An 18,538-nucleotide genomic window follows, 5' to 3' on the forward strand; every position below is an offset into this window, starting at 1 on the left:
GAGTGTCCTGAGACTGGTTCCTACATAATGTTGGCGTGTCCTGAGACTGGTTCCTACATAATGTTGCCGTGTCTTGGGACTGGTTCCTACATAATGTTGGCGTGTCTTGAGACTGGTTCCTACATAATGTTGGCGTGTCCTGAGACTGGTTCCTACATAATGTTGCTGTGTCCTGTGACTGGTGTGTAACTACTCGGGGTTTTGACAGTCAGCGCCCCTAATATCCTGGGAAAGAACAACTAGTATTTACCTACTAGCCGGGGTAAACCAGTAGTGTCATTCTACTCCTGACTCTCCTTCCAGTATTCCTCGGGAGTGATCACTGTATTAAGTTACCTGCATAGGCTTATGTGTCCTCTGGTAACCTCTGTTTTCTCAACCAGTTGGATTGGCATCGGATCGCTCCAATTTACGGACTACGAGGAGCAATTCTCGTAGTGAAGTTGTGCTGCTTGATCAGAGCTTAATTTCCGATCGTAGGCTGAAGCTACAATAGAGACTTCCTGACCCACTCTACTATACTCAACCTCACCTAGTTGGGGTACTAACAAGATAGTCTGAACATCTGTCTTGACCAGAGCTGTGGGCCGATCATGGACTAATATCTACGATACGGCTGTCTTGATCGTATCTACTAGGCTCAACATCATCTAGTTGCAAAAGGAAAAATTGTCTGTAACCTCTAAGACTTCGTCTATATTTCACATATCCACGACGGAGCTTTCAAAATACCACCAATTTATCTGTTGTGAGATTGTCACTCTAATTTATTCTTCTTTTTCAATTTTGTTTCAGTTAGGTTAACTAGAATGAATATTTTTTTTATTTATTATTAATATAAATTTATAATTTTTCTATTCAATTATTTTCCTAAGGAAAGTAACTGGAAAAGTTCAACACCTTCCTGGATTCCAGTCCTGACAGCGTCCAACATAGTTGCTCTCAACACACACTTAACAAGAGAAATCTGAACACCGTCTAACAGACTGGAAAGACCTATTTAACCTGATCGAATTTTAATACTCTGTGACACAGAGCAAGTGAGGCAGCGATGGAAGGGTGAACTGCATGTTTGTGGACTGTCAGGAAGCATCTGGCAGTTACTGGAGGAAGAATGGGAGTATGACAGTTACTGCAGGAAGACTGGGAGTATGACAGTTACTGCAGGAAGACTGGGAGTATGACAGTTACTGCAGGAAGACTGGGAGTATGACAGTTACTGCAGGAAGACTGGGAGTATGACAGTTACTGCAAGAAGACTGGGAGTATGATAGTTAATGGAGGAAGACTGGGAGTATGATGGTCACTGGAGGAAGTCTGGGAGTATGACACTTACTGGAGGAAGACTGGGAGTATTGCAGTTACTGCAGGAAGACTGGGATTATGACAGTAAATGCAGGAAGACAGGGAGTATGACAGTCAGGTGGGATGCTTTGTGTGCATCTTAGGTTAATATGTTGATTTGGAATGAGCTACCTGACTTGATGACTGAGTGGATGACTGGATGACTGATTGAGTTACTTGCTGACTGTCTGGATGACACGAGAAGAATCTCTCCAGCAACGAGTGATACACACACATACACACACACACGCACACACACACACATACACACATACACACACACACACACACACATACACACACACACACATACACACACACACACACATACACACACATACACATACACACACATACACACAGATATACATATATATATATATATATATATATATATATATATATATATATATATATATATATATATATATATATATAAACCTATAAGAAGGCACTGAACCTGTCACTAGAGAATCAGCAATGGGATCAGGCAACCCTCCCAGTACGACTGGGAGGTATAGGGGTGCGCAAAGCAACGCATGTTGCTTTACCTGCTTTTCTGTCTTCGTGTTTGGCTTCCAGCGCATTAGTTAAGAAGATCGTCTCCGAGCGCTTGAGAGACGTGGTAGGAGCTCAAGACCACAGGTTTACTGAAGCAACGATGCGGTGGGACACCCTTACAGACTCCTCCAGTAGACCAGCTCCTCCCAAAGAGCACAAACAGTCTCACTGCGACAAACCGATCATGGAGAAAATCGCCAACACAATGCTCTCCAACGCTTCAGGAAAGGACAAAGCTCGTCTCCTGGCGATGAAGGCACCACACTCGGGAGATTTCCTTCTAGCTGTTCTCAGTTCCTCCCTGGGCACTCGACTCGACCCACAGGCCATTCGGTTTGGTGTTGCTCTTCGCCTAGCCGCCCCCATCCTCACCGAACATAGGTGTATTGGCGGCAGGGCGGCAGCTGATCAATTCGGACTTCATGGTCTCGTGTGTCACACAGCAGAAGGGAAGTATGCCAGGCATGAGGTGGTCAAGGACAGCATAAAGAGAAGCCTCACCACAGCCCGTTGCCCAGCTCAACGGGAAACCCAAGTGCAGAGGTCTGACGGAAGTCAAAAGCGTCCTGATAGAGCCACTATGCTACCTTGGAAGGATGGAAAGCAGATTGCCTGGGACTACACCTGTGTCATCACATTGGCAGACACCTACTTGCCATACTCCATAGCTGAAGGGGGTGGAACTGCCAGCCACAGGGAGACCCAGAAGACCCGCAAATATGAAGACCTTCCCCCTTGCTATAACTTCATCCCAATAGGGTCGGAGACCCTTGGAACATGGGGCAAGTGTGCTCTAAAGTTCCTCAAAGAACTGGGTGAAAAACTCATCATATAAACCAAGGACCACAGGGCGACCAGCTTCCTCTTTCAAAGACTCAGTGTCGCGATCCAGAGAAGAAATGTCTGCAGCATTCTGGGCACGCAGCCCACCGCCGGGGAGCTGGACGAAGTATTTGAGATGTAGCTCTGAGTTGTTATCTATATTGTTTTACTCCATATTTTATTTTTGTCAATGTATTTTGTGAATGTATCTTGTTTTTAAATAAAGCATATGTAGAATATATAGAGGGTGGTAGGAGAATATTTTCAAATAGCTTCAGGGAGAACCTTGAGTTCTCCCTGAAGCAAGTTTATTCTTTTCTCTGAGGATGAGGGTCCCCAGGACAGTTCTAGAGGTGGTACCTCCCTATCTATCTATCAATCTCAATCTCTCTCTCTCTCTCTCTCTCTCTTTATACATACATATATATATATATATATATATATATATATATATATATATATATATATATATATATATATATATATATATGTATATATATATATATATATATATATATATATATATATATATATATATATATATATATATATATATATATATGTTGAAAGGGCAGCAACAGTAGAAAATGAGGGGAAGTTTTTTTTAAGGTAACGCAGGGGGGGACACACCCGCGAGGATCCCACCCTGAATGATCCTCACGGGTGCCCCCCCCCCCACCTGCGTTACCATACTCTGAAAACACTGGTTCTTAAAGACCAGCTGGACTCTTGCAGTTCCTCACTGGTTCTTAAAGACCAGCTGGACTCTTGCAGTTCCTCACTGGTTCTTAAAGACCAGTTGGACTCTTGCAGTTCCTCAGTGGTTCTTAAAAGCCAGCAGCAATCTTTCAGTTCCTCAGTGGTTCTTAAAGACCAGCTGGACTCTTGCAATTCCTCAGTGGTTCTTAAAGACCAGTTGGACTCTTGCAGTTCCTCAGTGGCTCTTAAAGACCAGCTGGACTCTTGCAGTTCCTCAGTGGCTCTTAAAGACCAGCTGGACTCTTGCAGTTCCTCACTGGTTCTTAAAGACCAGCTGGACTCTTGCAGTTCCTCACTGGTTCTTAAAGACCAGTTGGACTCTTGCAGTTCCTCAGTGGTTCTTAAAAGCCAGCAGCACTCTTGCAGTTCCTCAGTGGTTCTTAAAGACCAGCTGGACTCTTGCAGTTCCTCAGTGGTTCTTAAAGACCAGCTGGACTCTTGCCGTTCCTCAGTGGTTCTTAAAGACCAGTTTGACTCTTGCAGTTCCTCAGTGGTTCTTAAAGACCAGCTGGACTCTTGCAGTTCCTCAGTGGTTCTTAAAGACCAACTGGACTCTTGCAGTTCCTCAGTGGTTCTTAAAGACCAGCTGGACTCTTGCAGTTCTTCAGTGGTTCTTAAAGACCAGTTGGACTCTTGCAGTTCCTCGGTGGTTCTTAAAGACCAGCTGGACTCCTGCAGTTCCTCACTGGTTCTTAAAGACCAGCTGGACTCTGGCAGTTCCTCACTGGTTCTTAAAGACCAGTTGGACTCTTGCAGTTCCTCACTGGTTCTTAAAAGCCAGCTGGACTCTTGTAGTTCCTCAGTGGTTCTTATAGACCAGCTGGACTCTTGCAGTTCCTCACTGGTTCTTAAAGACCAGTTGGACTCTTGCAGTTCCTCAGTGGTTCTTAAAGACCAGCTGGACTCTTGCAGTTCCTCAGTGGTTCTCAAAGACCAGTTAGACTCTTGCAGTTCCTCAGTGGTTCTTAAAGACAAGCTGGACTCTTGCAGTTCCTCAGTGGTTCTTAAATACCAGCTGGACTCTTGCAGTTCTTCACTGGTTCTTAAAGACCAGTTGGACTCTTGCAGTTCCTCAGTGGTTCTTAAAGACCAGCTGGACTCTTGCAGTTCCTCACTGGTTCTTAAAGACCAGCTGGACTCTTGCAGTTCCTCAGTGGTTCTTAAAGACCAGTTGGACTCTTGCAGTTCCTCAGTGGTTCTTAAAGACCAGCTGGACTCTTGCAGTTCCTCACTGGTTCTTAAAGACCAGCTGGACTCTTGCAGTTCCTCAGTGGTTCTTAAAGACCAGTTGGACTCTTGCAGTTCTTCAGTTGTTCTTAAAGACCAGTTGGACTCTTGCAGTTCCTCAGTGGTTCTTAAAGACCAGCTGGACTCTTGCAGTTCTTCGGTGGTTCTTAAAGACCAGTTGGACTCTTGCAGTTCCTCAGTGGTTCTTAAAGACCAGCTGGACTCTTGCAGTTCTTCAGTGGTTCTTAAAGACCAGTTGGACTCTTGCAGTTCCTCAGTGGTTCTTAAAGACCAGCTGGACTCTTGCAGTTCTTCAGTGGTTCTTAAAGACCAGTTGGACTCTTGCAGTTCCTCAGTGGTTCTTAAAGACCAACTGGACTCTTGCAGTTCCTCATTGGTTCTTAAAGACCAGCTGGACTCTTGCAGTTCCTCAGTGGTTCTTAAAGACCAGCTGGACTCTTGCAGTTCCTCAGTGGTTCTTACAGACCAGCTGGACTCTTGCAGTTCCTCACTGGTTCTTAAAGTCCAGCTGGACTCTGGCAGTTCCTCACTGGTTCTTAAAGACCAGTTGGACTCTTGCAGTTCCTCAGTGGTTCTTAAAAGCCAGCTGGACTCTTGCAGTTCCTCAGTTGTTCTTAAAACCAGCTGGACTCTTACAGTTCCTCACTGGTTCTTAAAGACCAGTTGGACTCTTGCAGTTTCTCAGTGGTTCTTAAAGACCAACTGGACTCTTGCAGTTCCTCACTGGTTCTTAAAGACCAGCTGGACTCTTGCAGTTCCTCAGTGGTTCTTAAAGACCAGCTGGACTCTTGCAGTTCCTCAGTGGTTCTTATAGACCAGCTGGACTCTTGCAGTTCCTCACTGGTTCTTAAAGTCCAACTGGACTCTTGCAGTTCCTCAGTGGTTCTTAAAGACCAGTTGGACTCTTGCAGTTCCTCACTGGTTCTTAAAGACCAGCTGGACTCTTGCAGTTCCTCAGTGGTTCTTAAAGACCAGCTGGACTCTTGTAGTTCCTCACTGGTTCTTAAAGACCAGCTGGACTCTTGCAGTTCCTCAGTGGTTCTTGAAGACCAGTTGGACTCTTGCAGTTCCTCAGTGGTTCTTAAAGACCAGTTGGACTCTTGCAGTTCTTCAGTGGTTCTTAAAGACCAGTTGGACTCTTGCAGTTCAGTGGTTGTTCAGTGGTTCTTACAAGTGCAGAAATCAAAATGAACCTTGTGAATCCAGTGGGCCTCGTTGCTTTAGCAGTCCCACAGTGGTCTCAGTTATAGCATCCCCCCCCATGTTCCCGTGGTCTCAGTTATAGCATCCCCCCCATGTTCCAGTGGTCTCAGTTATAGCATCCCCCCCCATGTTCCCGTGGTCTCAGTTATAGCATCCCCCCCATGTTCCAGTGGTCTCAGTTATAGCATCCCCCCCATGTTCCAGTGGTCTCAGTTATAGCATCCCCCCCATGTTCCAGTGGTCTCAGTTATAGCATCCCCCCCATGTTCCAGTGGTCTCAGTTATAGCATCCCCCCCCATGTTCCAGTGGTCTCAGTTATAGCATCCCCCCCATGTTCCAGTGGTCTCAGTTATAGCATCCCCCCCATGTTCCAGTGGTCTCAGTTATAGCATCCCCCCCATGTTCCAGTGGTCTCAGTTATAGCATCCCCCCCATGTTCCAGTGGTCTCAGTTATAGCATCCCCCCCCCATGTTCCAGTGGTCTCAGTTATAGCATCCCCCCCATGTTCCAGTGGTCTCAGTTATAGCATCCCCCCCCCCATGTTCCAGTGGTCTCAGTTATAGCATCCCCCCCCCCATGTTCCAGTGGTCTCAGTTATAGCATCCCCCCCCATGTTCCAGTGGTCTCAGTTATAGCATCCCCCCCCCATGTTCCAGTGGTCTCAGTTATAGCATCCCCCCCAGGTTCCAGTGGTCTCAGTTATAGCATCCCCCCCCCATGTTCCAGTGGTCTCAGTTATAGCATCCCCCCCCCCATGTTCCAGTGGTCTCAGTTATAGCATCCCCCCCCCCATGTTCCAGTGGTCTCAGTTATAGCATCCCCCCCCCATGTTCCAGTGGTCTCAGTTATAGCATCCCCCCCCCATGTTCCAGTGGTCTCAGTTATAGCATCCCCCCCCCCATGTTCCAGTGGTCTCAGTTATAGCATCCCCCCCCCCATGTTCCAGTGGTCTCAGTTATAGCATCCCCCCCCCCATGTTCCAGTGGTCTCAGTTATAGCATCCCCCCCCCCATGTTCCAGTGGTCTCAGTTATAGCATCCCCCCCCCCATGTTCCAGTGGTCTCAGTTATAGCATCCCCCCCCCATGTTCCAGTGGTCTCAGTTATAGCATCCCCCCCCCCCATGTTCCAGTGGTCTCAGTTATAGCATCCCCCCCCCCATGTTCCAGTGGTCTCAGTTATAGCATCCCCCCCCCATGTTCCAGTGGTCTCAGTTATAGCATCCCCCCCCCCATGTTCCAGTGGTCTCAGTTATAGCATCCCCCCCCCCATGTTCCAGTGGTCTCAGTTATAGCATCCCCCCCCCCATGTTCCAGTGGTCTCAGTTATAGCATCCCCCCCCCATGTTCCAGTGGTCTCAGTTATAGCATCCCCCCCCCCCCATGTTCCAGTGGTCTCAGTTATAGCATCCCCCCCCCATGTTCCAGTGGTCTCAGTTATAGCATCCCCCCCCCCATGTTCCAGTGGTCTCAGTTATAGCATCCCCCCCCCCATGTTCCAGTGGTCTCAGTTATAGCATCCCCCCCCCATGTTCCAGTGGTCTCAGTTATAGCATCCCCCCCCCATGTTCCAGTGGTCTCAGTTATAGCATCCCCCCCCCCATGTTCCAGTGGTCTCAGTTATAGCATCCCCCCCCCCATGTTCCAGTGGTCTCAGTTATAGCATCCCCCCCCCATGTTCCAGTGGTCTCAGTTATAGCACCCCCCCCCATGTTCCAGTGGTCTCAGTTATAGCATCCCCCCCCCCATGTTCCAGTGGTCTCAGTTATAGCATCCCCCCCCCATGTTCTAGTGGTGTCAGTTTTATAATCCCCCCCCCATGTTCCATTGGTCTCAGTTATAGCACCCCCCCCATGTTCCAGTGGTCTCAGTTATAGCATCCCCCCCCATGTTCCAGTGGTCTCAGTTATAGCATCCCCCCCCCATGTTCCAGTGGTCTCAGTTATAGCATCCCCCCCCCATGTTCCAGTGGTCTCAGTTATAGCATCCCCCCATGTTCCCGTGGTCTCAGTTATAGCATCCCCCCCCATGTTCCAGTGGTCTCAGTTATAGCATCCCCCCCCCCCATGTTCCAGTGGTCTCAGTTATAGCATCCCCCCCCCCATGTTCCAGTGGTCTCAGTTATAGCATCCCCCCCCCATGTTCCAGTGGTCTCAGTTATAGCATCCCCCCCATGTTCCAGTGGTCTCAGTTATAGCATCCCCCCCATGTTCCAGTGGTCTCAGTTATAGCACCCCCCCCATGTTCCAGTGGTCTCAGTTATAGCATCCCCCCCCATGTTCCAGTGGTCTCAGTTATAGCATCCCCCCATGTTCCAGTGGTCTCAGTTATAGCATCCCCCCCCATGTTCCAGTGGTCTCAGTTATAGCATCCCCCCCCATGTTCCAGTGGTCTCAGTTATAGCATCCCCCCCCATGTTCCAGTGGTCTCAGTTATAGCATCCCCCCCCATGTTCCAGTGGTCTCAGTTATAGCATCCCCCCCATGTTCCAGTGGTCTCAGTTATAGCATCCCCCCCCATGTTCCAGTGGTCTCAGTTATAGCATCCCCCCATGTTCCAGTGGTCTCAGTTATAGCATCCCCCCCCATGTTCCAGTGGTCTCAGTTATAGCATCCCCCCCCATGTTCCAGTGGTCTCAGTTATAGCATCCCCCCCCATGTTCCAGTGGTCTCAGTTATAGCATCCCCCCCCATGTTCCAGTGGTCTCAGTTATAGCATCCCCCCCATGTTCCAGTGGTCTCAGTTATAGCATCCCCCCCATGTTCCAGTGGTCTCAGTTATAGCACCCCCCCCATGTTCCAGTGGTCTCAGTTATAGCATCCCCCCCCCCATGTTCCAGTGGTCTCAGTTATAGCATCCCCCCCCCATGTTCCAGTGGTCTCAGTTATAGCATCCCCCCCATGTTCCAGTGGTCTCAGTTATAGCATCCCCCCCATGTTCCAGTGGTCTCAGTTATAGCACCCCCCCCATGTTCCAGTGGTCTCAGTTATAGCATCCCCCCCCATGTTCCAGTGGTCTCAGTTATAGCATCCCCCCCCATGTTCCAGTGGTCTCAGTTATAGCATCCCCCCCATGTTCCAGTGGTCTCAGTTATAGCATCCCCCCCATGTTCCAGTGGTCTCAGTTATAGCATCCCCCCCATGTTCCAGTGGTCTCAGTTATAGCACCCCCCCCATGTTCCAGTGGTCTCAGTTATAGCATCCCCCCCATGTTCCAGTGGTCTCAGTTATAGCATCCCCCCATGTTCCAGTGGTCTCAGTTATAGCATCCCCCCCATGTTCCAGTGGTCTCAGTTATAGCATCCCCCCCCATGTTCCAGTGGTCTCAGTTATAGCACCCCCCCCATGTTCCAGTGGTCTCAGTTATAGCACCCCCCCCATGTTCCAGTGGTCTCAGTTATAGCATCCCCCCCATGTTCCAGTGGTCTCAGTTATAGCATCCCCCCCCATGTTCCAGTGGTCTCAGTTATAGCACCCCCCCCATGTTCCAGTGGTCTCAGTTATAGCACCCCCCCCATGTTCCAGTGGTCTCAGTTATAGCAGCCCCCCCAGGTTCCAGTGGTCTCAGTTATAGCATCCCCCCCCCATGTTCCAGTGGTCTCAGTTATAGCACCCCCCCCATGTTCCAGTGGTCTCAGTTATAGCACCCCCCCCATGTTCCAGTGGTCTCAGTTATAGCACCCCCCCCATGTTCCAGTGGTCTCAGTTATAGCACCCCCCCCCCCCATGTTCCAGTGGTCTCAGTTATAGCACCCCCCCCCCCCATGTTCCAGTGGTCTCAGTTATAGCACCCCCCCCCATGTTCCAGTGGTCTCAGTTATAGCACCCCCCCCCCCCATGTTCCAGTGGTCTCAGTTATAGCACCCCCCCCATGTTCCAGTGGTCTCAGTTATAGCACCCCCCCCCCCCATGTTCCAGTGGTCTCAGTTATAGCACCCCCCCCATGTTCCAGTGGTCTCAGTTATAGCATCCCCCCCCATGTTCCAGTGGTCTCAGTTATAGCATCCCCCCCATGTTCCAGTGGTCTCAGTTATAGCACCCCCCCCATGTTCCAGTGGTCTCAGTTATAGCATCCCCCCCCATGTTCCAGTGGTCTCAGTTATAGCCCCCCCCCATGTTCCAGTGGTCTCAGTTATAGCACCCCCCCCCCATGTTCCAGTGGTCTCAGTTATCGCACCCCCCCATGTTCCAGTGGTCTCAGTTATAGCATCCCCCCCCCATGTTCCAGTGGTCTCCCCCCCCATGTTCCAGTGGTCTCAGTTATAGCACCCCCCCCATGTTCCAGTGGTCTCAGTTATAGCATCCCCCCCTGTTCCAGTGGTCTCAGTTATAGCATCCCCCCCATGTTCCAGTGGTCTCAGTTATAGCACCCCCCCCATGTTCCAGTGGTCTCAGTTATAGCATCCCCCCCCCCATGTTCCAGTGGTCTCAGTTATAGCATCCCCCCCATGTTCCCGTGGTCTCAGTTATAGCACCCCCCCCCATGTTCCAGTGGTCTCAGTTATAACACTTGTACATGATAACTGGATAATTTATGTATAACTTGAGCATAGTAACTGGATAATTTATGCATGATAACTAATTATCTTAAGCATGATAACTGGATAATTTGTGCTTAATTACTGAATAACTTACACGTGATAAGTGGATAAAATATGCATAATAACTAGATAACTTGCGCATGATAACTGGAAAAGTTATGAATGATAACTGGATAATTTGTACATGATATCTGGATAACTTATCCATGATAATTGGATAACTTATGCACGATAACTGGATAACTTACGCATGATAACTTGTGCATGGTAAGTTATGCTTGATAACTGGTTAATATTTTCATGATAACTGAATCAACCGGCACCAACCTTACTGAGTGTATCTGGCACCAGTGCCTGTATCTGGCACCTGTGCCTGTATCTGGCACCAGTGCCTGTATCTGGCACCAGTGCCTGTATCTGGCACCAGTGCCTGTATCTGGCACCAGTGCCTGTATCTGGCACCAGTGCCTGTATCTGGCACCAGTGCCTGTATCTGGCACCAGTGCCTGTATCTGGCACCTGTGCCTGTATCTGGCACCTGTGCCTGTATCTGGCACCAGTGCCTGTATCTGGCACCTGTGCCTGTATCTGGCACCTGTGCCTGTATCTGGCACCTGTGCCTGTATCTGGCACCAGTGCCTGTATCTGGCACCTGTGCCTGTATCTGGCACCTGTGCCTGTATCTGGCACCTGTGCCTGTATCTGGCACCAGTGCCTGTATCTGGCACCTGTGCCTGTATCTGGCACCTGTGCCTGTATCTGGCACCTGTGCCTGTATCTGGCACCTGTGCCTGTATCTGGCACCTGTGCCTGTATCTGGCACCAGTGCCTGTATCTGGCACCTGTGCCTGTATCTGGCACCTGTGCCTGTATCTGGCACCTGTGCCTGTATCTGGCACCAGTGCCTGTATCTGGCACCTGTGCCTGTATCTGGCACCTGTGCCTGTATCTGGCACCTGTGCCTGTATCTGGCACCTGTGCCTGTATCTGGCACCTGTGCCTGTATCTGGCACCAGTGCCTGTATCTGGCACCTGTGCCTGTATCTGGCACCTGTGCCTGTATCTGGCACCTGTGCCTGTATCTGGCACCAGTGCCTGTATCTGGCACCTGTGCCTGTATCTGGCACCTGTGCCTGTATCTGGCACCAGTGCCTGTATCTGGCACCTGTGCCTGTATCTGGCACCTGTGCCTGTATCTGGCACCTGTGCCTGTATCTGGCACCAGTGCCTGTATCTGGCACCTGTGCCTGTATCTGGCACCTGTGCCTGTATCTGGCACCAGTGCCTGTATCTGGCACCTGTGCCTGTATCTGGCACCTGTGCCTGTATCTGGCACCTGTGCCTGTATCTGGCACCAGTGCCTGTATCTGGCACCTGTGCCTGTATCTGGCACCTGTGCCTGTATCTGGCACCAGTGCCTGTATTTGACACCAGTGCCGGGTATCTGGCACCTGTGCCTGTATCTGGCACCTGTGCCTGTATCTGGCACCTGTGCCTGTATCTGGCACCTGTGCCTGTATCTGGCACCTGTGCCTGTATCTGGCACCAGTGCCTGTATTTGACACCAGTGCCTGTATCTGGCACCTGTGCCTGTATCTGGCACCTGTGCCTGTATCTGGAACCAGTGCCTGTATTTGACACCAGTGCCGGGTATCTGGCACCTGTGCCTGTATCTGACACCAGTGCCTGTATCTGGCACCTGTGCCTGTATCTGGCACCAGTGCCTGTATCTGGCACCTGTGCCCGTATCTGGCACCTGTGCCTGTATCTGGCACCAGTGCCTGTATCTGGAACCTGTGCCTGTATCTGGCACCTGTGCCTGTATCTGGCACCTGTGCCTGTATTTGGGACCTGTTCTGTATCCGGCACCACTGCCTGTATTTGACACCAGTGCCTGTATCTGGCACTAGTGCCTGTATTTGACACCAGTGCATGTATCTGGCACTTGTGCCTATATCTGGCACCAGTGCCTGTATCTGGCACCTATGCCTGTATTTGGCACCAGTGCCTGTATATGGCACCTGTGCTTGTATCTGGCACCTGTACCTGTATCTGGCACCTGTTCCTGTATCTGGCACCAATGCCTGTATCTTGCACCTGTGCCTGTACCTGGCACCTGTGCCTGTATCTGGCACCTGTGCCTGTATCTTGCACCTGTGCCTGTATCTGGCACCTGTTCCTGTATTTGGCACCAGTGACTGTATCTGGCACCTGTGCCTGTATCTGGCACCTGTGCTTGTATCTGGTACCTGTGCCTGTATCTGGCACCTATGTCTGTATCTGGCACCAGCGCCTGTATCTGGCACCTCTACCTGCACCTGGCACCTGTGCCTGTTTCTGGCACCTATGCCTGTATCTAGCACCAATGCCTGTCTCTGGCACCGGTTCCTGTATTTGGCACCAGTGCCTGTATCCGGCACCTGTGCTTGTATCTGGCACCTGTGCCTGTATCTGGCACCTGTGCCTGTATCTGGCACCAGTGCCTGTATCTGGCACTAGTGCCTGTATCTGGCACCAGTGCCTGTATCTGGCACCTGTGCCTGTATCTGGCACCTGAGTTTGTATCTGGCATCTGTGCCTGTACCTGGCACCTGTACCTGTATCTGACACCTGTGCCTGTATCTGGCATCTGTGCCTGTATCTTGTATCAGTGCCTGCATCTGGCACGAGTACCTGTATCTGGCACCAGTAATTGTTTCTGGCACCAGTAATTGTACCTGGCACCAGTAATTGTATCTGGCATCAGTAATTGTATGTGGCACCAGTAAATGAATCTGACACCAGTAAATATATCTTGCGCTAATAAATGTATCTTGCACCAGTAATTGTATCTGGCACCAGTAATTATTTCTGGCACCAGTGCCTTTATCTGGCACCAGTGCCTGTATCTGGCACCAGTGCCTGTATCTGGCACCAGTGCCTGCATCTGGCACCAGTGTCTGCATCTGGCACCAGTGCCTATATCCGGCACCTATGCCTATATCTGGCATCAGTGCCTCTTCTGGAACCAGTATCTGTATCTGGCACCAGTACCTGTGTCTCTCACTAGTGCCTATATCTTGCACCAGTGCCTGTATCTGGCACCAGTAATTGTATCTGGTACCAGTGGCAGTATTTGACACCAGTGCCTGTATCTGACACCAGTGCCCGTATATGGCACCAGTGCCTGTATCTAGAACCAGTGCCTGTATCTGGCACTAGTGCCCGTATCTGGCACCAGTGCCTGTATCTGGAACCAGTGGCCGTATCTGGCACTAGTGCCCCAAGCTTGCACCAGCGCCAGTATCTGGCACCAGTGCCTATATCTGGCACCAGTGCCTGTACCTGGCACCAGGTACTTTTACCTGCATTTCTGGCACTGGCACTTTTAGGCCTGGCTCTGGCACCTGTATGCATAGCACTGGTACTTGCATGCCTGGGATTGGAACTTGCATGCGTGGCACTAGTACTTGCATGCCTGGCACTGGCACTTGTATGCCTGGCACTGGTAATTAGCACCTGGTACACACCTGTGTTAAGTAAAGATTCTTGTTACTTACCTGGCTCGGCGAAGCTAATAATCTCTGACGTCTTGGCATAGTAATCATCTTCGAAGATTTCCTCGTGAGACTGCTGTTGCTGCTGCAGCTCCGTCTGCTGTTCCTGCTGCTGTTGCTGCTGCTGCTGCTGCTGCTGTAGCAGCTCTCGGTCCTCCTCTGAACGGTACAGAGTCTCCAGCAGAACCTCGCGCGGTATACTTGTAGTCACATTGGGTTTGGTCCTCAGACCGAGCTTGCTTAGTATTTGTTGTTTGATACCCTCGATTCGGAGTGTCTCTAATGCCGTGGCGTCGGGCCCCAACCGAGGGTGGACACAGTTCGGGCAGCGGCGAGCCTCCGTGGGTGCCTCTGGGCGTGCCCATGTAGGCCTGGCCAGCAGGGCCAGCAGCGCCGCCGCCACCAGCCGCAGCCTCCTGGCGGTGTTACTCATGAGTCCCGTGCGCCGCGTCCATAGCAGGAGCCGTGTGTGCAGGACGGGGGCTGCGGCCTCACTGACAGCAGACGCTCGCCAGACAGCCGCACTAGTACCGTCGGTCACAGCGAGATGCCAGCAACCATCAGCCACACACACACACACATACACACCCACCGCTTCCATCACCGCCACCACCGCAAGCAACAGCAATGGCAGCAGCAACAGACACAACAGTTTTCCAGGGAAGAGACAAGAGGACCTAAGAAAAGAGGGCTCTGTTGCGGGTGGGCCCTCATAGCTTAGCGGCAGACCGGGTAAGATGTCAACTGCATTGACTTCCCCACATGCAGTACATATCTGCATAGATAGCAACACACAGTTAGCGAGCACACACACACACACACACACACACACACACACACACACTTCTGGTCTTGGGGGACTGGACAACGCAGATTATTTTCCTTCTAGAGACCAGAAGACAACACTACACAAGGGCTGAAGCAGACAATCTACACAGTCGAGTGACGGTCGAGACGTATACAACACTAGCAGACACACAGCTTTGCTTAAGTAACAACGGGGAAGACATCGGCTAAGCTTTCCCTATAAGTGTTGTCCCCGTTCACCTAGCAGTAAACAGGTGTTAGTCACCTTGTACTCTTACAACCCATCTGGAAATAAGCCAAAATGTCTGGCTTTCTTGGCTTACTAACTATCCGAGTTTGGTGGTCAAGACCACACCTGTCACTACGCCTGTCACTACACCTGTCACTACATCTGTCACTGTACCTGTCACGACACCTGTCACTACGCCTGTCATTACGCCTGTCACTACACCAGTGGTCTCTTTTGGTTTTGGTTTCTACTGGTAGTGGTCTTTGCTGGTAGTGGATTTTTCTGGTAATGGACTTTGTTAGTAGTGGTCTCTGGTGGTAGTGGTCTTTGCTGGTAGAGGCTTTGCTTCTAGTGGTCTCTAGTAGTTGTGGTCTTTGCTGGTAATGGTCTTTGCTTGTAGTGATCTTTGCTGGTAGTGGTCTTTGCTGTTCGTGGTTTTTGCTGGTAGTGGTCTTTTCTGGTAGCGGTCTTTTCTGGTAGTGGTCTTTGCTGGTAGTGGTCAAGGTCACTGCTGGTTTGGTCTCTGCTGGTTATAGTCTCTATTGGTTTAGTCTGTCGTTGTGGTCTCTGCAGGTTGTGGTCTCTTCAGGTTGTGGTCTCTTCTGGTTGTGGTCTCTGCTGGTTGTTGTCTCTGCTGGTTATGGTCTCTGCTGGTTTGGTCTCTGCTGTTATAATCTTTTCTGGTTTGATCTCTGCTGGTTGTGGTCTCTTCAGGTTGTGGTCTCTTCTGGTTGTGGTCTCTGCTGGTTGTTGTCTCTGCTGGTTATGGTCTCTGCTGGTTTGGTCTCTGCTGTTATAATCTTTTCTGGTTTGATCTCTGCTGGTTGTGGTCTCTTCAGGTTGTGGTCTCTTCTGGTTGTGGTCTCTGCTGGTTGTTGTCTCTGCTAGTTATGGTCTCTGCTGGTTTGGTCTCTGCTGTTATAATCTTTTCTGGTTTGATCTCTGCTGGTTGTGGTCTCTTCAGGTTGTGGTCTCTTCTGGTTGTGGTCTCTGCTGGTTGTTGTCTCTGCTGGTTATGGTCTCTGCTGATTTGGTCTCTGCTGTTATAATCTTTTCTGGTTTGATCTCTGCTGGTTGTGGTCTCTTCAGGTTGTGGTCTCTTCTGGTTGTGGTCTCTGCTGGTTGTTGTCTCTGCTAGTTATGGTCTCTGCTGGTTTGGTCTCTGCTGTTATAATCTTTTCTGGTTTGATCTCTGCTGGTTGTGGTCTCTTCAGGTTGTGGTCTCTTCTGGTTGTGGTCTCTGCTGGTTGTTGTCTCTGCTGGTTATGGTCTCTGCTGATTTGGTCTCTGCTGTTATAATCTTTTCTGGTTTGATCTCTGCTGGTTGTGGTCTCCTGGTTTAGTTTCTGCTGATAGAAGTCTCTGCTGATCTAGTCTATGCTGGCTTAGTTTCTTCTGGTTTGGCCTCTGCTGGGCATGGTCTCTGCTGGTATGGTCTCTGCTGGTTATGGTCTCTGCTGGTTATGGTCTCTGCTGGTTATGGTCTCTGCGGGTTGTGGTCTCTATTGTTTTCGTTTTTCCTTGTAGTGGTCACTGCTGGTTATGGTCTCTGCTGTTATGGTCTCTGCTGGTTATGGTCTCTGCTGGTTATGATCTCTGTTGGTTTGGTCTCTGCTGTTATGGTCTCTGCTGTTATGGTCTCTGCTGTTATGGTCTCCGCTGGTTGTGGTCTCTCCTGGTTGTTGTCTTTACTGGCTGTGGTCTCTGCTGGTTGTGGTCTCTGATGGTTATGGTCTCTGCTGATTGTGATCTCTTCTGGTTATGGTCTCTGCTGATTTGGTCTCTGCTGGTTGTGGTCTCTTCTGGTTAAGGTCTCTGCTGGTTAAGGTCTCTGCTGGTTGTAATCTCTTCTGGTTTAGTCTCTCCTGGTTACGGTCTCTGCTGATTATGGTCTCTCCTGGTTGTGGTTTCTTCTGGTTATGGTCTCTGCCTGTTTGGTCTCTGCTAGCTGTAGTCTCTGCTGGTTATGGTCTCTGTTGGTTATGGTCTCTTCTGGTTTAGTCTCTCCTGGTTAAGGTCTCTTCTGGTTGTGGTCTCTTCTGGTTGTGGTCTCCTCTAGATGTGGTCTCTGTTAGTTGTGGTCTCTGCTGGTTGTGGAGTCTTCTGGTTGTGGTCTCTGTTGGTTATGATCTCTTCTGGTTTAGTCTGTGCTGGTTGTGGTTTCTGCTGGTTTAGTTTCCGCTGGTTTGGTCTCTTCTGGTTATGGTCTCTGCTGGTTTAGTCTCTGCTGGTTTAGTTACCGCTGGTTTGGTCTTTGCTGGTTATGGACTCTCTTGGTTATGGTCTCTGCTGGTAATGACACGATTGCAAACAAACCATACCACGGGCGGGGATAGAACCCGCGATCAGAGAGTCTCAAAACTCCAGACCGTCGCGTTAGCCACTGGACCAGCTAGCCACAATAAGATTCGTCCAACTAGGTATATTTCTACACCATAGGAAGGTTAGCATAGGCACCATGACCACAAATGCTAACGCGACGGTCTGGAGTTTTGAGACTCTCTGATTGCGGGTTCTATCCCCGCCCGTGGTATGGTTTTTTTCCTGCTGGTTATGGTCTCCGTTGATCTAGTCTATGCTGGTTTAGTTACAGCTGGTTTGGTCTCTGCTGGTTATGGTCTCTGCTGGTTATGGTCTCTGCTGGTTATGGTCTCTGCTGGTTATGGTCTCTGCAGGTTGTGGTCTTTATTGGTTTGGTTCTTGCTGGTAGTGGTCTGTGATGGTGATGGTCTGTGCTGGTAGTGGTCTGTGCTTTTAGTGGTCTGTGCTGGTAGTGGTCTGTGCTGGTTGTGGTCTCTACTGATAGTGGTCCTAGCTGCTAGTGGTCTCTGCTTGTTTTGTCTCCGCTGGTTATCGTCTCTCCAAGTAAGGGTCTGTGCTGGTTATGGTCTCTATTGGTTTGGTTTTTGCTGGCAGTGGTCTGTCCTGGTAGTGGTCTGAGCTGGTTGTGGTCTCTGCTGGCAGTGGTCTTTACTGGAAGGAGTCTGCTTCTAGTGGTCTATGCTAGTGATGGTCTCCGCTTCTAGTGGCCTTTGCTGGTAGTGATCAGTGCTGGTATTTGTCACTGCTTCCAGTGGTCTTTGTTGGTTGTGGTCTTTGCTTCTACTGGTCCCTGGAAGTTGTGGTCTCTGGTGAAAGTGGTCTCTGCTGGTTGTGGACTTTGCTGGTTATGGTCATTGCTGGTAGCGGTCTTTGCAGGTAGTGGTCTTTGCTTGTGGTGGTCTTTGCTGGTAGTGGTATCTGCAGGAAGTGGTCTTTTTTGGTAGTGGTCTTTGCTTCTAGTTGTCTTTGCTTCTAGTTATCTTTGCTAGTTGTGGTTTTTGCTGGTTGTGGTCTTTTCTTTTAGTGGTCTCTCCTGGTTGTGGTCTTTGCTAGTAGTGGTCTTTGCTGGTAGTGGTTTTTGCTGATTGTGGTCTTTGCTGTTTGTGGTCTCTCCTGGTTGAGGCCTTTGCTAGTAGTGGTCTTTGCTAGTAGTGGTCTTTGCTGGTG

General features: G+C 50.0%; 1 protein-coding gene across 1 annotated transcript in view; it reads right to left on the minus strand.

Moving 5' to 3' along the window:
• LOC128706284 (inhibin beta B chain) overlaps nt 1-14,467 on the minus strand; it is a 161,507-nt gene extending 147,040 nt beyond the window's left edge. Inside the window, exon 1 of the mRNA XM_070087106.1 lies at nt 14,017-14,467. Within this exon, the coding sequence (XP_069943207.1) occupies nt 14,017-14,446 (430 nt within the window). The 5' untranslated portion in view covers nt 14,447-14,467. The remainder of the gene's footprint in view (nt 1-14,016) is intronic.
• Between the last annotated feature and the right edge of the window lie 4,071 nt (nt 14,468-18,538).

The sequence above is a fragment of the Cherax quadricarinatus genome, chromosome 2, assembly GCF_038502225.1.
Source record: "Cherax quadricarinatus isolate ZL_2023a chromosome 2, ASM3850222v1, whole genome shotgun sequence".
NCBI lineage: Eukaryota > Metazoa > Arthropoda > Malacostraca > Decapoda > Parastacidae > Cherax > Cherax quadricarinatus.